The following is a 21,158-nucleotide window of genomic DNA, read 5'->3' on the forward strand; positions in this document are numbered from 1 at the left end:
GAGGTCAGCATTGATGGAGGGTAGGGGATCCCCCTCACCCAGATTTCCCTGTGTCTACTGCACCAGTGTTGAGTAAAGCAGGAGAATCACTTCTTTGGTCTTACTGGAGATGCGTTGATTGATGCATGCCAGAGTTTTATTGGCCGTAGTGGCTACTGCGTTGCTTTGCTGGCTTATATTCATGCTGGGGTCTATTGTTACCCCCAGATCCTGTTCATTTGTAGTGCTGGTCTGGTTAGCGGTGCCCACCCTGTAGGTGTGCTGGGGGTTCTTCCTTTCCCGATGCAGCACTTTGCATTTCTCTATATTGAACCTCATCTGGGTCCGTTCTGCCCAACATGCCAGCCTGTCCAGGTCTGCTTGTATCTGCAGCCTATTGTGGGTGTGTTTGCTCAACCCCATATCTTGATGTCATCTGTGAACTTGGCCAAGGGGCTTTTCACGTCCTCCTCCAGGTCATTGATAAAGATGTTGAACAGCACTGGGCCAAGTACTGACTCCTGTGGTACGCTGCTGCCCACATCTCGCTAGGACGACACTGATTCATTCATTTGGACTCTGTGTCCTACTCAGCAACTAGTTTCGCACACACTTGGTAGTCCCTCAGTTGAGCCTGGTATCTTCCAGTTTTCTGACCAGTACCTCATGGGATACCAGGTCAAAGGTTTCAAAGGAGGTTGAGGTATATGATGTCAACCACTGGTGTCTCATCCAGGTGACAAGTCACCTGATCAAGGAAAGAAATGAGGTTGGTCAGACAAGATCTGCCCGTGACAAAGCCATGCTGGCTGTCATTTCAGCATCATGCCATCTGCAAGTTTGTCACATTAGCTTCTTTTGATGAATGTTTTTAGGATTTTCCTTGGAATAGAAGTTCAGCTAATTGGCCTGTAGTTTCCTAGGTCTTCACACTTCTGCTCTTGAAGGTGGGCATAACGTTGGCCCTCTTCCAGTCCTCTGGGATTTTTCCAGAGGCCCATGATTTTTGAAGGAGCTTTGCCAGGGGCTCTGCAACTCTTGCAGCACCCTTGGGTGGAGTTCATCTGGTCTTGATGATTTATATATGTCTGATTTCTTTAATTGATCTTACACCAGATCTATAGCAGTGGTGGGAACAGTGTCAACCCTGCCCTACTTGTTCTGTGCCCTATCTGGTGTGTTGTTCCCCTTGGTCTTGCGAAAGACCGAGGCAAAATAGTCATTTAGGAATTCTGGGTTTTTTTTTTCCTTTTTTCCCTGCATGGTGGTGACCAGGTATCCTGAGGCATTGAGCAGTGGCCTCACACTCCCATTAGTTTTCCTTTTACTCCCTATGTAGCTAAAGGAGGACTTCTTGTTGTCTTTGATTCTTGTAGCTAGTTTTACTTCGGTTTCTGCCTTAGCTTGCCTAATTTGATTTCTACAAGTGTGGGCCATTGTCAAGTAGTTTTCCTTAGAGCCTGTCCCAAGCTTGCATTGTTTGTATGCCTCTTTCTTTTTCTGTATCAGGGCTGCACTTCCCTGCTTAGCCAGGAGGGTTGTTTTGTTTGTTTTTTTTTTTTTTTTTAAATCCTTCTGCTACTTTTTCTCTGTAAGGAAATAGATTTTTTTTCTGAGCTTTAAGGACTGTGTCCTAAAGGGACGGCTATTCTTCTTGTGCTTCCTTTACCTGTGGTCCTTGGTCTCTCAGGGCATTCTCTGCTAGTGACCTGAGCTTATTAAAATTTGTGTTTTTGAAGTCTTAAGACTTTGAGCTTGTCTGTTTTGTCAGCCTTGCGACGAACTGTGGATGTAATGATTTCATGGCCACGATCACCTAGCTGCCCTCTGTTTAAGTTGGTCACGAGGTCATCCCCTTTGGCTAGGACCAGGTCAAGAAGTGCATTGCCTCTAGTTGGCCTGTGCACCTGCTGAGTCAAAAAAAGCAGTTTGGGGCTGGTCAGAAAGGGTTGTGATCAATCTGAGCTGGTCAGGCATTCCTCCCAGGAGATGTCTGGGTATTTGAAGTCACACATGACAACCATGTCCCATGCACACATGGCCTCCGTTAGTTCCTGGGCAAACGCTAGATCAAGTTCCTCCCTTGGGTTAAGTGGCCTGTAGTATACACCTACAGTCAGGTCTCTCACACCTCCCCCGGACCTTGACGCAGAGGGTTTCAAGCTGTTCTTTTTTGGGGCTGACATCAGCTTGTAGGGAGGTGTACTGCTCCTTCACATATAGGGCAACATCCCCACCTCTCTTCCGTACCTGATCTCTTCTGTGAAAAATGTAGCCTTTTATGGCTATGCTGCAGTTGGGAGAGGAGTCCCACCAGGTCTCTGTGATCCCTACTAGATTGATTGTAGTGGCCAGTGGAAAGCAGGAGGACTAGTTCCTCCTGCTTCTTCCCCAGGCTTCTGGCATTGGTGTACAGGCACCTGAGTCCTCCTGCTGAGGTCACTGGCCACCTGTTGCGTTGAAGGGAAGCTGTTTTCTCAGCTCCTGTAAGAGTGGCTTGCTTGGTTTCATTGTCAGTGACGCTTTCCTGTATATTGGTCCCCAGGTAGGCTGCAGTTAGCGTTTCCCTATCCCCTTGTGATCTTAGTTTAAAGTGTTTTGTTGCATTTCACAGGATGTAATGGGGATTTGGGTGGAAGAAGGAGCTCTCACAAGCCCTGAGTGTCTAGAAAGACTAGCCAAGAAGTTTCAGTGTGTCCATAACAACAATACTTGACTTTCTGAATCTGCCCAAAGTAGACTTAGCTCTGTTTATTGGGAAATATATAAACAATTAATTCTCATACAAGAAGATTCCTTCCTGAAAGATTCCAGAGAAACATTGACTTCTCGGGACTTCTCTAAGACTACTTTACTTCATCAGCTTCCATTTGTTTTGCCTCTGGCTGTGTTAGTGTGGACAGACTCCCTGTCCAAAGTAATTTACCTTATGTCAGAAAGTCATATAGTCTGTAAGCATCCTTAAGAATTCATTTATGTAGGATGCATCACAAGACATTTATTTTGTCAGGACTTGTTATGGGACACCGTACGGTTTCAATTACCCATATACAGCTGCAGGCATGGAAGCCTTACAGGAGAACTCTTTGGGGAGAGGATTCCTCTGAGTAAGCTGACAAGAGTGCTATAAATATTGAGAGCATTAATATCCTATACTGCAAGCCACAACATTCCTTTTATGGCTGTTGTTCAAACAGTACAACAGGAGAAGGGTGGACCAGGCTGGAGTCAGGAACTATAATACAGTGACTTGACAGAATGAGGCTCAGCCCCAGCTAGCCAGGCAGCCTGACTCCAGCATAGTCTGCTTTGATAGGGAATTGCTCATAAGCATGGTTTCTCGAGAAGCTGGTTATTGAACATTGGCCAGGGGGTCTGTGCTGTTCACCTATACTAAATAAATAAATATTTAAGGGCCCCCAAATACATATGACATGAAACATGCATCTGTTTTGTTTCATCACAAGCTTCCAAACCTAGAAGGTTGTAATGGGTGGGGGGGAGAATTAATTTTTTTCAGGCTTGTAGAAGATAATGTCAGGAAACCTGAAACCTATTCCAAGGATTTCCTTTTAGTAAAAGATATTATAGCCTTTCTATGTATATACGAGACATATGAATGGACCTTTGAATAGTGTAGTCCAGGGGTAGGCAATGTTTTTTGGCTGGAGTGCCGAAAAACCCACAATGCCTACCTTGGAAGATGCTGGAGTGCCAGCCTGCCAGAAAAGCCAAATGAGAGCGGGAGGGGGTACATGGCAGGGCACCCTTTTTGTGTCCCTGCCCCCCAGGCCCGCTACCCATTGCCCCTTAGCCCAGGCTCCATGGCTATCAGTAACTACCCAGAACCTGGACCAGCTGCAGCCAGGAGGCTGCAAACAGCTGCTGCCTCCCAGACCTGGCTCGGGGGAGGCAGCAGATACTGGTGATTCTCCCTGTTGTGCTGCCCTCACACATGCTGCACTCCTGGCCCTGCTGCCCTCCCCTGGGTCCTCCCAAGCACGGTGTGTGCAACCCAGAGTGGCAGCGCACAGAGGGACTGCACAGGGAAGTTGTCTGCTGCTGCAAGCTCCGTGCTGCCTGGGTACCACATCCCCCATGTGACCCAGAACCAGCATGGGCAGTACCTACGGTTGGCCCCTTGCTGCTGCCCCTGCCTGCGGGGTAAGTGTGGCCAGGGCAGCGGGGAGCTTGGAGTGACAGGCAGCTTTCTGCACCCCCCGCTGTGTCCTGCCACACAGTGGGGAGCATTGCCAGTATCTGCTGTCTCCCCGGAGCCCAGGGCTGGATCTGGGGCTGGGAGGGGGTTGGGGCTGGGAGGCAGCAGCTGTTTGTAGCCTCCTGGTTTCAGCCGGCCCAGGTTCTGGGTAGATGCTGATAACTATGGAACCTGGGCTGCTTGCAGCAGGGCTTCCATCCTCCCAGCCAGCTGCTGGGAGCAGCCCAGGCTCCATGGCTATCAGCAGCTACCATGAACCTGGGCCAGCTGCAGCTGGGAGACTGCAAAGAACTGATACCTCCCACCCCAGCCCTGGCTGTCTCCCAGCCCTGGCTGTCTCCCGGCCCTGGGCTCTAGGAAGACAGCAGGTGCCAGCACTGTGCCTGTTGGAGCTGGGGCCGTGGGCAGTGTGGGGCTGTGGGGCCAGGGCCCCCAGCAGCAGGGGGCTGGGGCTGGAGCCGGGGTGTTGATAGCACTGGGATGGGGCCTGTGGCAGCACCGGGCTGAGGCCGGGGCCGTGCAGGGCTGGGGGCTGTGGCAGTGGTGGTGCTAGCTGGTGCTGGGCCCACCAGCAGCATGGGGCTGGGGCCTTTGGCAGCACCGGGATGGGACTGGGGCCCTGGCCTGACACTGATGATGGCCCTGACCTGGCAGTGCCACTGTGTGCTGGGGCCCACGGTGACTGTGAGAGCTGGGGCCAGGCCCGCTGGCAGCTAGCACCACTATCGCGGCTGGGGCCTGGGCCCAGCCTGGCTCCAGCTGGCTGCCAGGGATGTGTGCAGTGTTAAGGCCTGCGCAGGGCCTGGACCCATCCTGACACTGCCAATGGGCCAGGCCTGGCAGCACTGGGCTGGGGCAGACAGCAGCAATGGAGGTGCTGGCCAGGGTCGGGCCCTCCGGCAGTGCCAGCATGGGGTCAGGGCTTGGCCCGCTGGCAGCATGTGGCTGGGCCCGCTGCCGGTGCTGGGATGTGGCTGGGGCCCGCGCAGGTCTGCAGGCCTGGGCCCTAGCCTCATCCTGGCGGTGCCAGCAGTGGTGCTGGGCTGGGGTGGAGGGTGGTGCTGGTGCTGGCAGGGCCAGGCCCACCAGCAGCACATGGCTGGGGCCATCTGTAGCGCCAGGATGGGTCCCGGCCCCGCAGAGGGGCCTGGGCCCAGAGCGGCGATGGTGCAGGCTGGGGCTGGGGCCGGGCCCAGGGATGGGGCCCACGGCTGTGATGGTATGAGATGGGTCTGGGCCACTGGCAATACTTGGCTGGGCCTGGGGAGGGGGCCCGCAGTGGCAATGGGGCTGGGCTCACTGGCAACACGTGGCCAGCAGCACGGGGTTGGGGTTGGGGCCATTAAAGTGCGGATGTGGCCAGGTCCGGGGATGGGGCCCGCAGGGGCATTGGTGTTGGCTGGGGCCTGCTAGTGCCATGTGACTAATAGTGCAGAGTTGGGATCGGGGCACAGACGGCCCCCGGCTGGTGGTGGTGCTGGACTAGGGTTGGGGCTGGGGCTCTTACCTGGCTGGTGTGGTCCGGGTGTTCTGAGGCCTGGGTGCAGTGGTGGCAAGTCTAGCTAAGACGGGTGTGGGCAGTAGCACAAGGCTGTTCCCGGGCAGCCATGTGCTGCTCAATCTGGGCATGCCTCTTCCCATCCCTCGGGGTGGGAAGCAGCTCATATGCCAATAAAAACCATGCCGCCATGGGTTACCAACCCCTGGTGTACTCTGTTCTTTTATGTTAAATTCCTTTGCTTTAGATTCATAATAGATGCCAATTCTATGACAAGTATTAGATAAGTTGCTCTCCAACACAATTTATCTAGCCTTTAGTTGTATTGTTTTTGTAGTCTGACCTTAAGCTTGTTAGTCCACTAGTTTGTTTGTTAACTTTGCACAGATAATTAATTTAGAACATAATGGCTAGGGACAGAAATGATATATAAACCAGTGCAAGGGCTTGGAAACCAGTTCAAATTTGTAACACAACAGAAGTTCAGTGCGCATAAACCACTTTCAAAATAGCCAAAACTGGTTTAAAATGGACCTGGATGGATGTAGTATGTCAGACTTAACTGATTTAGGTTAAATCAGTTTATTGAACTTCCTTCCTGGATGACCTCCAGATTCAAGTCAACTCATAGTCCCATAGCATCCCAGGATGCTTTTCACCTCCCCCCACAAACTCACATTTGCAGAGTTGGCCTTGGCCCAAGCTGTCTTCTCCAGCTGAGCAGGGAGGCGTGCTCTAGCACTCCCTGGTTTCTGGCCTGGGTGTCTGCAGACATATGGCTGCATTTCCAGAATCGCAAGTGAATGTCTGTTCACTTGCTTATTGATTCAGTTTACGCACCTTAGACTAACCTGCGAAGATTGAATTGATTCAGCCTTGGGCTTTTTGACTGTCTGTATTTAGGTTATAGGTTTTATCCAGGTAACTTGAATATTAGTTTTGTGGGGAGAGATTAAGGAGCTAGGGAAAACACTGGAAGAGGGTGATGCCTTTCAGGCAGCTAGAAAGCTACTTGTTTTTACCCTGGAATAAAATCCGTAAAAAAATAGTAGTTTGTACACACAGGCCAGTTGACATTTTTCTTTTTGATGGCTTTCCATTTTGAAATTAAATGCTTTCATTTATTTAATTATGTTCAAATTTATACTAGTCACATGACATTCTGGGGAGCACTTTTACTGCAAAGGTTACTAATTCAAATCATATTTAGATGTCTTGTCAGACAAATGGACTATCTAGTAAGAGTTTCACAATGCGATTAAGATGGACAGTTCTGCTTGCTATGTTAACTTTTTCAGCTCTGAGTTATGAGCTCACTGGCTGGACACTGACATTTTAGTAAGTCCCTTTGTAAATTTTTAAAGTGTGTTGTTTTTAAGCAATCTGTGGTGATTGAACTCTCTCAGTACACAGTTGAAGTGTATTATGATTTTGTTTCTTCAGTGAGTGTTTTTGCATATTATTTTGCATATTATGTGTTGGTTGCAAAGTATGAACTGAAATAGACTGGTTAACATGAGTATGAAATTCACAATGAAAAGAGCTTTAGTGCATTTTAAAGGAGATTCACACCATTGCTTATATATTCCTTAATTAACTGAAAGCAAGGATCCCTCTCGCAACTTATAAATATCTTAAAGCAAGCATCTCAACATTTTGTTGAAAGATGGCATTCTTCTTTAAAGACTCTGGTGTGTTCTAATTGCATTTGGATATGTAAAGCATCTGTGGCAGTGTTAACTTTGTTCTGTTTTATGATGTGATAATTTATTCCGATTTATTTTTAGTTATACCACTCATTGTGACACATGCAGAGATGATGCATTAATAATGAAAAGGTATCATCAGTAGCTTATGGTAGAAGTAATAATTCTTTTCAAGATGAGTGATGCAACTTGTGCTTTTTGAAGCACCTTTTACCATGGAGAAAAGAAAAAATTCTGAAAAAAATTCGAAACTTTGAATAATAGAAAAAATTATATTGACAAAGTGGAATTCTAAAGTTTTTGCTGTTGCTTCCACTAAATCGATGATAACCCCAGTGAGAAGGATAAAATTGTTTAATGCTGAATGATTTTGAAAGTTTCTTCAGTTGTATTTTCTGGGTTTCCATCCTGAACTGAAGCAACTGTGAAATTATGTTTATACTTTTCTTCCTAAATACACCGGTGGGCTCACATTAGCAATACATGGGCAAGTTTGAGTGAATGCTATAAAGTCTTTTGTAAGTGATGATTCACCCCAGGCGACTTGCTGTTGAAATAGTTAGTTAGCAAAAATAGCTCTATATAAGTAGAATTTTCCTTGCTGCATGTGTTGCAGGTAATTTCCATCCCCTGTAATGAACAATGAAGTGCAGTCTAATAATAGTAATTGCTTAAAAGTTTTCATAATGTCTAATCTGTCATAACTTGTAAATAAGAATCTAATATCTTTTGTGCAGAGTTCATCATCCTGACGTTTGGCTGTATTTTTTATATAAAGGAAGTATTTCTTTTGAAGCTTAGGTCGGTGAAAGGAGTATGTTAGCTCTGAAGATCTACAACATTTGGTGTAGATCTGTTTTGTTCTTCAGAAAAGAGAAGAAAATTGTATGTGTGTATCAGCTGAAGAACAAAACTGTCCAGTCCTCAAGGGTGTTTGTTTATAGACGTGCTCTGGGAGGTGAGTGCTGTAATTAGTGAGCTGTGCTAATTAAAAGCTCCCAAGCATCATGTGTAATGTGTATCAGTGTCCCCATGCTAAAAAAAAATGGTGATGGGGTGTTTTGAACTAAAGCTCATTTGACAGGCTTTAGGTCAAAGTGCCCTGATGCCATATTTCAGTGCAGGGACAGTGACGCGAGACGCTGGAGCACGTTAATTTCCATGCTCCAGAAAGCTTGATTAATTGATTTACAGCCCCTCGGAGCAGCCTCCCTGCATGTGTGTAAGCATCCCAATAGTCCATTGCGTCAGCATGATCAATAGGATGTACATCCCGAGTCTTTGCTTCCCCACGCAATAACTTGATATATAAAATAAAAAGCTTTTTATATGTAAATATAAATAAACAAATACCTCTTTTTCAGCTGTGCTGCAGTGCTTTGTGGGTCGAAAAGCGAAAGGTTGCTGTGAGTTGGCATAAGGCTGTATGTTGTCTAATTTAAAGCTGTTTGTGATAGTTGTTCAGCTTATAGACAGACATGTTCATGCTAACATGAAGAGAGGAATTTTTAATTAGCCTTGGCTTATACCTCTGATTATAATTTCCTGCAGTCCTCCAGTCATTATAGAGCAGGCTTGTCCAACATGCGGCCTGCGGGCCACCATGTGGCCCGCCAAAGCATTTTCTTTGGCCCGTGGTGCTGCGATGGGAAATGAAAGTAAACACGGTTTACTTTCGTTCCCACCCCTTGTCCCTCCCCCAGCCCCTTAGCAGCTTCCTAATGGCTGCTGAAGGGCTGGGGAAGGGATAAGGTTCCCACATGCACCGCGTTAGGTTGACGTTGCCGACACGGTGCGTGTGGGAAGAGGAGTAGCCATGTGCCTCTCGGGACTGGATGAGCCCAGCCGGAGCAGCAGGGGCTCAGCTGCACTTTCCCCTACCTGCGCCAGTTAGTCCCGAGTGGCACATGGCTCCACTGCTGCCTCTGTTGGCTGGTGCCGACCTGGACGGCTCCATCCCATCCAAAGCAGCATGCAGCTGAATCTGGATTCCCACGTGCTGCTGGGGACGGGAGGAGGGTGAGCAGAAGCGGTGGCGGAGCCGTGTGCCGCTCGGGACTGCCTGGTGCAGGCAGGGGGAAAATGCAGCTGAGCCCCTGCCACTCCGGCTGGGCTCGTCCCGTCCCGTCCCGTCCTGAGCACCACACGGCTCCGCCACTGCTTCTGCTGGCTGGTGCAGACCTGGCCGGGCTCCTCCTGTCCCCAGCAGCACGTAAGAAGCCGGCTTCAGCCGCATGCTGCTCTGGATGGGATGGATCCAGCCAGGTCCAAGCACCTACTTTGAACACTTTCAAGAGACATTTGGATGTTTATCTTGCTGGGATCCTATGATCCCTGCTGACTTCCTGCCCCTGGGGAAGGGTGCTTAGACTCAATGATCCTCCGGGGTCCCTTCCAGCCCTAGTGCCTGCGAAGGTCAGCACTGGCCAGAAAAGCGGCATGCAGCTGAAACTGGCTGCTCGTGTGCTGCTGGGGATGGGAGGAGCCCGGCCAGGTCTGCACCAGCCAGCAGAAGTGGCGGTGGAGCCGTGTGCTGCTTGGGATGGGATGAGCCAGGCCGGAGCAGCAGGAGCTCAGCTGCATTTTCCCCCTGCCTGCACCGGTCAGTCCCAAGTGGCGTGTGGCTCTGCTGCCACTTCTGCTGGCTGGTGCCGACCTGGCCAGCCTCCTCCTGTCCCCAGCAGCATGTGGGAAACCGGCTTCAGCTGCATGCTGCTTTTCCTGGCTGGTACAGAGCCGGCTGGGTGGGGCAGCATGCGGCTGAAGCCAGCTTCCCACGTGCTGCTGGGGATGCCTGACTGGGTTGGCACTGGCCAGCAGAAGTGGCGGTGAGGCCTCCTGCCTTTTGGGACCAGCTGGCACAGGTAGGGGGAAAGTGCAGCAGCATGTGGGGAAGCCACCGCTTGATAGGGGATGGGATGGGCTGGCCGGGCTACACCAGGGAGGGAAAGCTGTGGCTGAACCCCCTGCAGCTGTGCTGTATGCTCCTTTAAGACTGAACAGTATGCTCAGGAATAGAGCATGAACCATCTGGGCTCCAGTGTAAATTTGGAGCAGGTAAAAATACTGTCCAGTGTTTGGATTGTGTTTGCTTCTGTTTCTCTTTGTGTGGAATTGGGGGTTCAACTTGTTGCTACTTGTTGAAGATGTGTTACTAACAAGTTATTAATTCAATAAAAGTAAATCTTAAAGATTGTTCTCAAAAATGCCCATATTTTGTTGCTTTGATTAGTTTCCACTCTGGCTGATATCTTTTCCACATTTGATCCATCAACTTGCATTATGCTTCTTTCATTCATTGAGAAGTGAGTAGAAGCAAAAGTGTTTATTTTAGTCAAGTGTTTGGTATTATTTCATTCTTGCTTTTATATTGTTTTTATTTTGGATTTTAAACCACATTTCCAGACCCATTTCATTGTCACTTCCTGCAACTCCATTGGTGTCAAAGGTCACGTGACATCACTTCCTGATGTGATACCACTTCCTGTGAGGTCTTTGAATATGGCTCACTGGCCCACTGGGTGATAAAAAGTTTGTGAACTGGTCCCACATTCAAAAAAGTGGGACACCCCTGCTATAGAGTCTTCGAGGGTAGAGAGATTTGCAGGTTCCATAGTCAGTTTCTGAGAAGCGTAGGAAAATATCTTTTCTAGAAAGCAGTGCAGGCTTTTATGTATAATAAAAACCCAGCTTTTTTTATAGAGTACTTTTAAAGGGGGAATCTTCAACTTGAAGTTTATACTTTAACGTTGGAGATTTTTACAATTGTACAAACAGTGTGTAGGGCTGATGCATATGAGTTTATTTTGCATTAATGTTTTCATTTGTGCTTTTGCATAGACTTCAGCATAGTAACTTTCACAGTATGCCATGAATAGTAAGCTAAATTCCAGTCTTTCAAGCCCTTGTCTGTGCTTGATTTTTACATACAAGTTATGTCACTGAATTCAGTGGAACTACTTTCTGCACAATTTGAAAGTGGGTAGGAGTTTGCAAGATCAGGATTTCAGAACTTCTCTATTTACACGAGTGTTTCTGCCAGTTGCAAGGGGATGAAGAAATAAGCATTTGCAAAGATAGAAGTGTATGATTGCTAAACTATAAAAAAAAATAGGCAATGGGTTCTTGGAGGAACGTGGAAACTGTGAACGTATTTGTAATTGTTTTAACCTGTGTACATTTTAAGGTGATAATGACTTTTGAAATGAAAAGCATTTACTCTGGGATTTGGCTGGATCTTGGTACTACCAGGCAAAAATAGTTTGTTCCTTCTGAAACCTGGTCTGAGAGAGAAAAAATAGAGGTGCACTGATGCATCAGTCTGATTGTTGGATTGGCACTAATATAAAGAAAACTGATCGTATCAGAAATTGGCCTGATGTGGCCAGTAGTTTGGCTGATAAATACTAGTGCATGCGCGCAGCCACAGCGCGGCACGTAGGCAGCAGGGAGCACAGCCCGGCAGCTTGGAGAGCTGCATGCAGCTGGGAAGTCTGGTGTGGTGGGAGGGAAGGGGTGTGGGAGAGTAGATTAAGGTCCTCGCAGTAAGGAAGGAGTGGAGCAGGGGCTAGGACAAGCGCGGGCGGGGCGGGCACGGGATGGAGCCGCAGCTCCTCTGGTTGCACTTACTAACTGCACGTAGCTCTCCAAGCTGCCAGGCTGGTATCAGAAATTGGATCATTATCGGCTGATATGCCTCCTTAAAAATCAGCTATTAGTATCTGCCCCAAAAATCTCTATCGGTGCACACCTAATAAAAAAGTGAAATAAACTATTTGTGTAGCCTTTTAAAAATTTTAGATCGTTGAGTTAGGGAAGTGTGGTGTTCTTTTTTTAAGTTGCCCTGGACCAGTGAAGAGAGAGATGTTAGATCGTAGCCATTGTGTTAAATACTATCATACATAAGTACCCAAAAAGTCTTGCATTAATTTTTCTTTGTTTTTGCTCTCAAATACTGCTCTGCTCTAAACTTTGCTCTAAACTTTAAATCGTGCATTCCTGAGAGTAAACTGATCATGTTCCCAATGGAAATTTCAGGAATACTTGTGGCTATTTTCAAAATGTGGAAATCTATTTATATTTTTTTCCACTTGTTTTTCTTCCTAGGTTTTGGCACTGATTGCATTCATCTGCATAGAAACCATCATGGAATGTTCCCCGTGCGAAGGCCTTTATTTCTTTGAGTTTGTGAGCTGTAGTGCGTTTGTAGTTACTGGAGTTTTATTGCTTATGTTCAGTCTAAATCTTCATACAAGAATACCACAGATCAACTGGAATCTTACAGTAAGTTCACATCCAAATATTCACGTCGTAAAAATAACTGTAAATATATTTAAAGTTTTTGTTGTTTCTTTGCTTCCTTTCTGTTACACTTATTCAGGATCTCATGTCTCAGTGTTTTAAGATCAGTAAAGATTATATCTCTCTCATGCTCAGTTTGAATACCCACAGCATATTCTGCCTTTTGAAATGCGATGAGATCATAGAATATTAAATTAAACTGGAATTGTGTTTACCAGGCACTTCCTCACCTCTGAAGGAAAGTCTTCCTCACAGCGTAAGTGCTTACTGTTTGTGAGGTGAGAAACAGTTCATAGCTCTAACAAATGCTGTCAAAGACTTGGGAATAGATTTTTGTTAATCAAGTATATTGAAATGCACATATTGCCTATTTCTACTATTTTAACTGGAGGCTGGGGGAACGGCTTATGTCAAGTCTGTTTTTTTAAAATGAATATGGTCTCTATATTACAACACAAAAATAGTGTCAGGAAGAAAAGGCATCAGGTGTGCGGATTTTGTGACATGCACGGATGCTGTGTGATCCCCTGACTGGCAACACGCAACATCAGATAGAGAGGAAGGCTTCGGGAAAGAACTGCCGGCAAGGCACATTCCTTTCGTATGAATCTTCTCTTCCTTACTTTCAAACCTTGTTGCCTGAAAAGAGTCAGCATATGGGCCCTTTAGCACTAAATATGTATTAATTTGGGGGATCCATATCTATCTGACTTGCTTGAGGACACTGCCTATATATTTTGGGCCCCTGCTTTGCCTTGCCACTGTAATAGTAGTCTAGTAACTGCTCTCTTGGTTCTACATGTCAGCCTGTAGGCTAAGTAGATGATCCCTGTCAAACTTTGCATGTGACATTTTACAGTAAAATGTGAAAATATATGCAGATACCTGCATACGTGGCCTTAATTGTCCCCTAATAGTCAATATATATCTTTGGTACTTGTACCATACAGCCTTAATGCTGTTTTCTTTGCTTCAGGCTTGACTTGGAACCCATTTTGATTCTTTTCTTAAATTCTGACGACTAGTTTAGGAATTCTGCAGACTTTCACATTGACACAGTTCTGTGTATTATAACAATTTTTGTTGCTTCTAAACAATGTATTTGGAGAAACTGTTTCCCATATATAGTTGTATTGGTTTGGGGATCTGTTGATTCTAACTGGGGGGACATTTCCTTGTATGAAGGCTGCAATTGGAAAGATTTTAGAAATTAAATAGAATATTACAGTCAGAGGCTACCATAGCAGTGCAGAGATGCAAATATACAAGTCTGACACTTTTCTTTAAAGAAATGAAAAATTGGAGTACTTTATGGTGTGGTGTTTCTTTCATAACCTTTTTATATACCCCTACCTGGGCAACAAATTGCCTACCCAAACTGTTCATTCTCAAATAATTCTAGAAATTAGAGAGGAAAATTTCTAGGTCATCGAGCCCACTCTCCTGGGGTCCACACAAGACTGTTACTTATAGTACTTGTATTAAAATTAGACTTCTTTCTACATCAGTTAATTGATGCCTCAGGCTTTTACAGTGGGGTCACAAACATAATGAATGTGGATATCTGTGGCAGTGAAGGAGCAGCACATGCTATTAATAGGGTTATCTTAATTTGCTATACAGAATAAGTCAGGACTAGAGAACTGTGGTCTTTTAATAATCTCTCTTAATTATTGGGAAAAGTGGGTATTTGTTTTAACCACACCCTATTTATTCGTCAGAATAGTACTTGAAGCTCAGAGGTTATGATAGAAGGTTATTTCTTGTCGTCCTTTCCCCTGTTTTACTGTCCTAACTTGAACAAGTGTCAGTGATCCTCACTAGTTGCAGTAATGTTTGGTACAAGAAGAAAAATACTAACTGGGTTCTGTCTGACTTCCTCTACTGATGATGCAAAGCATTGGTGTCTGCTGGCATCTAGCACAGATATATGCACATGTTACATGACCCAACGTTTTGTGGCTTTTACCTGTCAGCCGTTTTGGAATTAGTGTTTTGTTTTCGTTCTAATTAGCAGGGATCTGGGTTTTCTGTTTGCCGTGGGGGGGAAAAAAAAGCAGTAAAATGTGGCCTTTTTCTCGTTTTAAGAGGAAAAAACGGAGGAAGCAGTGGGTTTCCCCTTGCAGGCTAGCAGAATTCCAGCCTGCAAGAGGCTGGGGCGAGTGGGAGGAGGAGGACGATCAGGCAGGGGCCACCATGTGCACATGCACACATCAAACTGCCTGGCTGCCATTTGCGAGAGCAGCTTCATGCAGGTAAGTAGTGGGGAGGATTGAGGCCCCCCATAGGGTGGCATATCATTTGAATAAAATACAACATTGTATTCAAGTGATGTATCTATACCGAGATGGATCTATATCTATAGTGGCACTTCATTGTAATAATGGAAAAACATGGATTTTGGGCATTTTAATGAGAGAATTTGCGATTTTTAAACAGAAAAAAACAGGCTTCTTGCTAATTAGACACTCAACTGTCATCCTGAATGTTCTTGAGATTACATACTATATGAAAAGAGCAGGGGACTGCTTTAGCTAGAAAAGAATCTGTTGTAGAGACCCAAAAATGTCTATTTGTGACAATAAGATAAAAGAATGGATCAGTCATTTCTCTATTAGGTCAGGTAATGTTCGATTATCCTGAGATGTGAGAGCTGGGGAAACTGGTAGTGCAAATTCCCATCTCCCTTTGTGACACAGCTAAAACGGATCTGATTCTGTATGGATACTTGCAAGCAGCACCCAGGAAGGTGGCGTACCTTGCAGCATATTTTGGTACAGGTTCCAGATGAGCTCATTTAAATAATAAGCATCGAAAACTTTTCTTTACAGTTGAAATAAATTCCTGACAACAAAATGGCTTAGCATAAGCTTTGTTGCTTGAACTTTGGCTTGTCAACTGGAATTTGAGGGAGGGTCTCGCTTCTGCAAAACTGTCTTGAAGTGCATAATACCATGGGGCAAAAGGTTACAAGACCAGGAGTGGGAAACCATAAAAACCAAGTAGTTCTAAAAGATTTGCACTTGGCTTCTTTGGCACATAGACTCAGTAATAGAAACTTGCTCTCTGTCCCTATAGAGGAGGGGTAGGCAATGTTTTTTGGCTGGAGTGCCAAAAGACCCACAATGTCTACCTTGTAAGGTTCTGGGGTGCCAGCATGCCACAAAAACAAAACTGGGGCAGAGCGGGTACATGGCAGGATGCACTGCATATTTAATACTATTAATAATCATTAATGTTGCTTTTCTGTGCGCAGGGTGGCTGCGGTCCATCCCTGTGGAGCCACATGAGCTGCCCAGGCCCCACCCTGGGTGCTGCTAGGCACCCCCACCTGTACGTCCACCACAGCTCGAGCCTGCAGAGCCCCAGGGCAGCCCCCACTTCCTGCCCAGCCCCCGCCTTCCTAAGGGCCCAACCAGGCTGGCTTGCCTCCGGTGCCTCCCCGCACGCCGCCCAGATCCTGACCCGACCGCCCAGCCCCAACACTCGGCACCTCAGTGCTGCCCCGGATGGGACAGGGCATCTGCCTGCCTGGGCAGCTCCCTCCAGGGGCCAGCTGGGCTGGAGGGTGCAGCCTGGGAGCAAGGGGTGGGGGCAGTAGAGCACAGACAGTGTCTCTGCCTGTGTTCCTCTGGGTCCACCCTGGTGCCTACCATGGCGCTGGGACTTGTGGCTCCACAGGAGAGCTGGGAGCAGCAATGTTTAGAAAAAAAAACCCCACAAAAAACCCCCAGTTCCTTTGCGTGCCTCCTGGCATGCCGAGAAAAATGTCTCCGCGTGCCACTAACGGCATGCATGCCGGGGGTTGCCGACCCCTGCTGTAGAGGCTGGTTGTCAGAAGAACCACTGGAGTTCTGCAATGATTTCCCAGTGCTGCAGTGTCTCTGTCAGAACTAAGGAAAATCAAAATCTCCCCAGTACATATGGGGATGATGAATGGTTCAGTGGCGAGGAGCCCAGGATGCTTGCAGTTTGAACAAAAACTGTTGGATCCAAACAGAGTCTTCATGGTTTTGTTAAATGTATTGCATTTAAAATTCTGTCTTCAGTAGACTGGAAACATTGATTTGACTCCATCACAGAAGCTGCAAAAATATGTTTTGGTATATGTGATTTTGAGCATAAAGAATTCTTCCACCAGAACACTTGCCTTGTTTTCTATTGACGAACAGATTCTGGTTGAATCTATTCATATAATTTGTATAGGTCTAAAACATAAGGCCAGCAATGCTAGAGTGGTGTGTATTGGGGTTTTTCAGCATGTTTCTGAATTGTAAGACCTGCATTAAATAACTTGCTTTATTAAGTTTTTTAAAACATGAATGTTGGTTAAATCTTCTAATTTCCTGAAAACTTACTTAATCAACTTTCCTTTTTATGAAAAGATACAGAGATGAGTGCATTTTGCATACAAAAGTTTAAGCAGATCTCACCAAAATAACTGATGTAGTTCTAAACAAACTGTTTTACTCTCTTGGTCTTGGCATAATTGCAGAGGTATAGCTTAGACACCTGCATGGAGGAAACTTTTTTAACAGTCCTGGTTCTTTCTAGCTTCCTTAGATACTAAATAGGGATATTGAAAAAATTATATATAGGTGAATTTTTTCTGTGTCCAGTGTGTGTGTGTGTGTGTGTGTGTGTGTCCGTCCCAAATAAATAAAGTGATCAATAAAGCAATGTCTGTCAAAGACATTACAATGACACTTCAACAGAATCCATGGGCAAGGGTTTTCTGGTGTAAGAATGTGTTGTAGTTGTGCTGTCTCCACGTCACACTCCATGTGAAGCTGATAAAAAGAAAATATTTAACATGGACACCAGTCATGCCACCAACATTTGATGACTAGTAGTGTTTGCAACATAAAGATAGTAATGTGCTTTAGGAGTGGAAACCCTTGGCAGAGGAGTAGGTAAGGAAAGCATCCCACTAGAACACATTTCTAAAATGAACCCTTAATTCTTTTGGTAACATAATCCAGTAATTATAAATAGATGCTTTCTTGCATGTGAAAATAAATAAATACATGTTGGGAGGAGGTGGAGATCTGAATTCTTACGTAGCTGATTTAGTTCTTTCTAGGATTTATTTTTATTTCACAAACCGTATTTCTATTAGTAATTGAGCTAGAAATGATCACACGATGCTAAATAACATGACTACAAAGTGAAATTATGGGGGAGACCAGGGAGAGTGGATACAGTGGATTGCTTGGAATGTATGTAAACTTCAAATTGATAGCTACATGCAGGGAAAGGAAGAAAGCAGCCCAAAGATTGGTAGTTGGGAAAAATTAGAAACATGGGACACAGAAAATGTAGCTGAAAGGCAATGTTACTTTGAGCTCTCTGTTTTGCAGAAACTCACTTGAAGAGTGGCAGACCTCAAACTTCTGTAACCAGATTATGACAAATACGTACCACTGAAATGTCCAGGTTCTTCTTCACATTATATGTATTCAGATGAATATTGAAATAGTTGAGTGGAATTATTGGATTTCAAGAAACAAGTGACAAAAGGAGGGTCATTATTTTTAAGGATGTACATTGGCCGATACTGATCTGATTTCCAATACAGCTGCTTCCAGCCGGTAAGTCTGCTGGGGTGAGAGGGGAGCGGGGGGGAAGGAGTGTGGGAGGGCAGATCAGTGCCTCCCACAGTGAGGGAGGGAGTGGGGCTGGGGTAGGCACTGCCCAGCCGGGGCAAGACAGGCGGAGTATGGAGCTGTGGCTCATCTTGGGGGGAGGGGGGGCTCCTGCCACTCGCCTGGGAGGGTATTGGCGGGGTTGGCGTGTGGCCTTGGATCTGTGTGGGGCGGGGCAGGGTGGGCTGCTGCTGCAGGCTGGGGCCAGGGCCTGAACTGTGCTTGGGGTAGGTGGCGGCAGTGCTGGGAGGAGGATTACGGGGGTGGAGGGGCTGCAGCCCCCTTTCGGCGCTGCCGCCTCCTGTCCCAAGCACAGTGTGGCCCCTGGCCATCTGCAGCCTGCCCTGCCCCGCCCCCACGCAGATCTGGGCGCACCCTGCCATACCTTCCTGGACAAGCGGCAGGAGCTCCCTCTCCCCCTCCCCCATGCCCCCCCAGACAACCCGCAGCTCTGTCCTGCCCCACCCCAGCTGGGCAGCGCCTACCCCAGCCCCACTCCCTCCTTCACCATGGGGGATGTTGATCTATGCCCCTCCCCTCCCCTCTCCCCTTCCACCAACAGACTTACCACTGCAGGCAGTTCTCCAAGCTGCCAGGCTGTGCTCCTCATTGCCTGTGTGCTGCACTGCGGCTGTGCGCACACACAGGCAATTATTGCCCACTTCAGGCCAATTTCCAATATAGTCAAATTTCTTTATATCAGAGCTGATCCACCTCTAGTAAAAGGCGCACTACTTTCTTTTACATACCACCTGACAGCTTGTGCTCTTTCTGTCCAGACTTCTGTCAGTTTATCTTGACCCAACTGACTTTCTCCTGGAAAATTATATTCCTGAAGCCTTGGAGACGAGTAGGCAAGACGGGGCTGTCATTGCCACTGCTGGTTGCTAGAGCCAATTTCAGCAGACCTGACTTGGGAGGCTTACTGGAAAGGCTCCTTCATATTTCTTTCCCCTTGCAGCTGTTTAGAAATGACTTTCTGATTATCAGTAGCAACTGATCTCTGCAAAATCACAGCCTCTGTCAAGTATTCCCTCTCTAGTTAGGTTGTAGGCCCTTTTCCCCTGTCCATGCTTGACAGCCAAAGGTGAAGGACTTTGGGATGACTTGCTGCTGTTAGCTCTCTAGGTGCTATTTGCGCTGCCTGTCTCTCCTGCTTGTTATCCAGTCCAGCTTCAAGAAGTGAGAAAAGACACAAAAATACAGTTAAAGTAAAAACCTATAGTCTTAACGTTTGCCCATGGAAAGATTAAAGACTGAATGATGATTTTAGTGGGAGGCCCCCCAAGTGCACCCTGGGGTCATTTGGAGCTGACAGATTTTTTTCTTTTAAAGGTGGCCATCCTTGACAACCAGCTGATTAGCAAGGCTGTGGACGCTGGATATTGAGTAGCAACTGACTGCAAACTCTGTGATTCATCATTAAGAATAATTGATGCCCCGTGTAATGGGCTTAGTAAACTGGCAAGGAGCGTAGCTCCATCCTGAATGGATAATAATGTGCCAAATATTTTGGGAGGTGCTCTGTTATGTGAGCTGGCTTGACATGTTTTATCAGCAAAAGGTCAGCTGCATAATTCCCACTCAAGCTTGAACTGAGTAATGAAGTTGTTTCTCCTTCTTGTAACTTTGTATGGGTAAAGCACATTGTGTTTATATCTATTGGATATAAAAATGTTTTTGTTACAGATTCAGCATGTTGTCCCGCCTATTAAGTAGCCCTCCATGAGCGTCCTTTTAAGAACCCCCTAGATCTGTGCTTAATGGGGCAGAAAGTAAGACATTTTGGTGCATCCAGTATAATTATGATCTACTGCTTGTACAGAACTACTGCTACATAGGACAGGATTTGACTTTTCCTGTATGGCTTCCAAAAGAGTGGCAAACATTTGATTGCTGGTCATGCTCACCATTGTCCCCTAGTACGTCCCCCTTTTGTCTGTAAAAGTCTGTTATCTTACGCTTAGATTGTAAGCTCTTTGTAGGCAAGAACCACCTTTGTTTTGTGTTTTAGAAAACACCTACTGCAAATGGGGTCCTAGAGAGTTTTTTTAGTCACTAGAGTAATACAGGTCATTACTTTAGAGGTTATTCTTTCTTTTATTCCCTTGCTAGCCAGCCTTGCTGAAATTTAGCTAAAAAATGAGTCCACCTCTATCCACCCTCCTCAAGTAATGGTCCACCTAGCTACTAATATTTGCCCCTCAAATGGATACCAAAATGTGATAGTGGGAAGTATGTAGTGCAAAGAAGGTTTGAAAAGTGAAGAAAAAAGGTTTTAAAAATATAGCACTCTGGCCTTTCTGTTTTGTCACATTGAGTGTGTGACTGTGTCACAGTTTAGTTGTACTTTTGATTCATGAAGCTAAATTGATTAGGGAATGATGGAATAAATTATATGAATAATTAGGAAGTGCCAGTAAACTGCAATCTAGAGCAGATGTGATCCATATCCTAGACTTTACTCTGTGTTATGGATGGCAGCTTTGTACAGAGTTTTATGGCACAGCATACTGTCTCATGAGGCTGCTGTAATTTCAGCTGAAATTCTTTTATCTGTGTGATGTGGCTTTACTTTGTCTATAAATATATCAGTAAAAACTTTCAGCCACATCGTGGCCAGATTTAAAACTGCTCATCTTTTTCTGATTAGTTTTATTCTCTTTTATTGTTATGGTCACTGGGTTTGTCATATTACTAAAAAGTAAATACATAAATACTTTCCGGGAATATCTTTTTCCCTTTTGAATTCTTATTCTTATCCCGGATCTAGATTCTTCAAAGCAGTTGTATCATGTCAAAGTTAGAGA

The 21,158-nt window shown here is 46.0% G+C and overlaps 1 protein-coding gene across 2 annotated transcripts in view; it reads left to right on the top strand.

The window, feature by feature from the left end:
* CMTM4 (CKLF like MARVEL transmembrane domain containing 4) overlaps positions 1–21,158 on the top strand; it is a 59,652-nt gene that overhangs the window by 34,862 nt on the left and 3,632 nt on the right. For both annotated transcript variants that reach the window (XM_019535891.1, XM_019535892.1), the window contains exon 2: positions 12,509–12,685. In XM_019535891.1, the coding sequence (XP_019391436.1) occupies positions 12,509–12,685 (177 nt within the window). The remainder of the gene's footprint in view (positions 1–12,508; positions 12,686–21,158) is intronic.

The sequence above is a fragment of the Crocodylus porosus genome, unplaced genomic scaffold (assembly GCF_001723895.1).
Source record: "Crocodylus porosus isolate Cpor-Errol unplaced genomic scaffold, CroPor_comp1, whole genome shotgun sequence".
Lineage (NCBI taxonomy): Eukaryota > Metazoa > Chordata > Crocodylia > Crocodylidae > Crocodylus > Crocodylus porosus.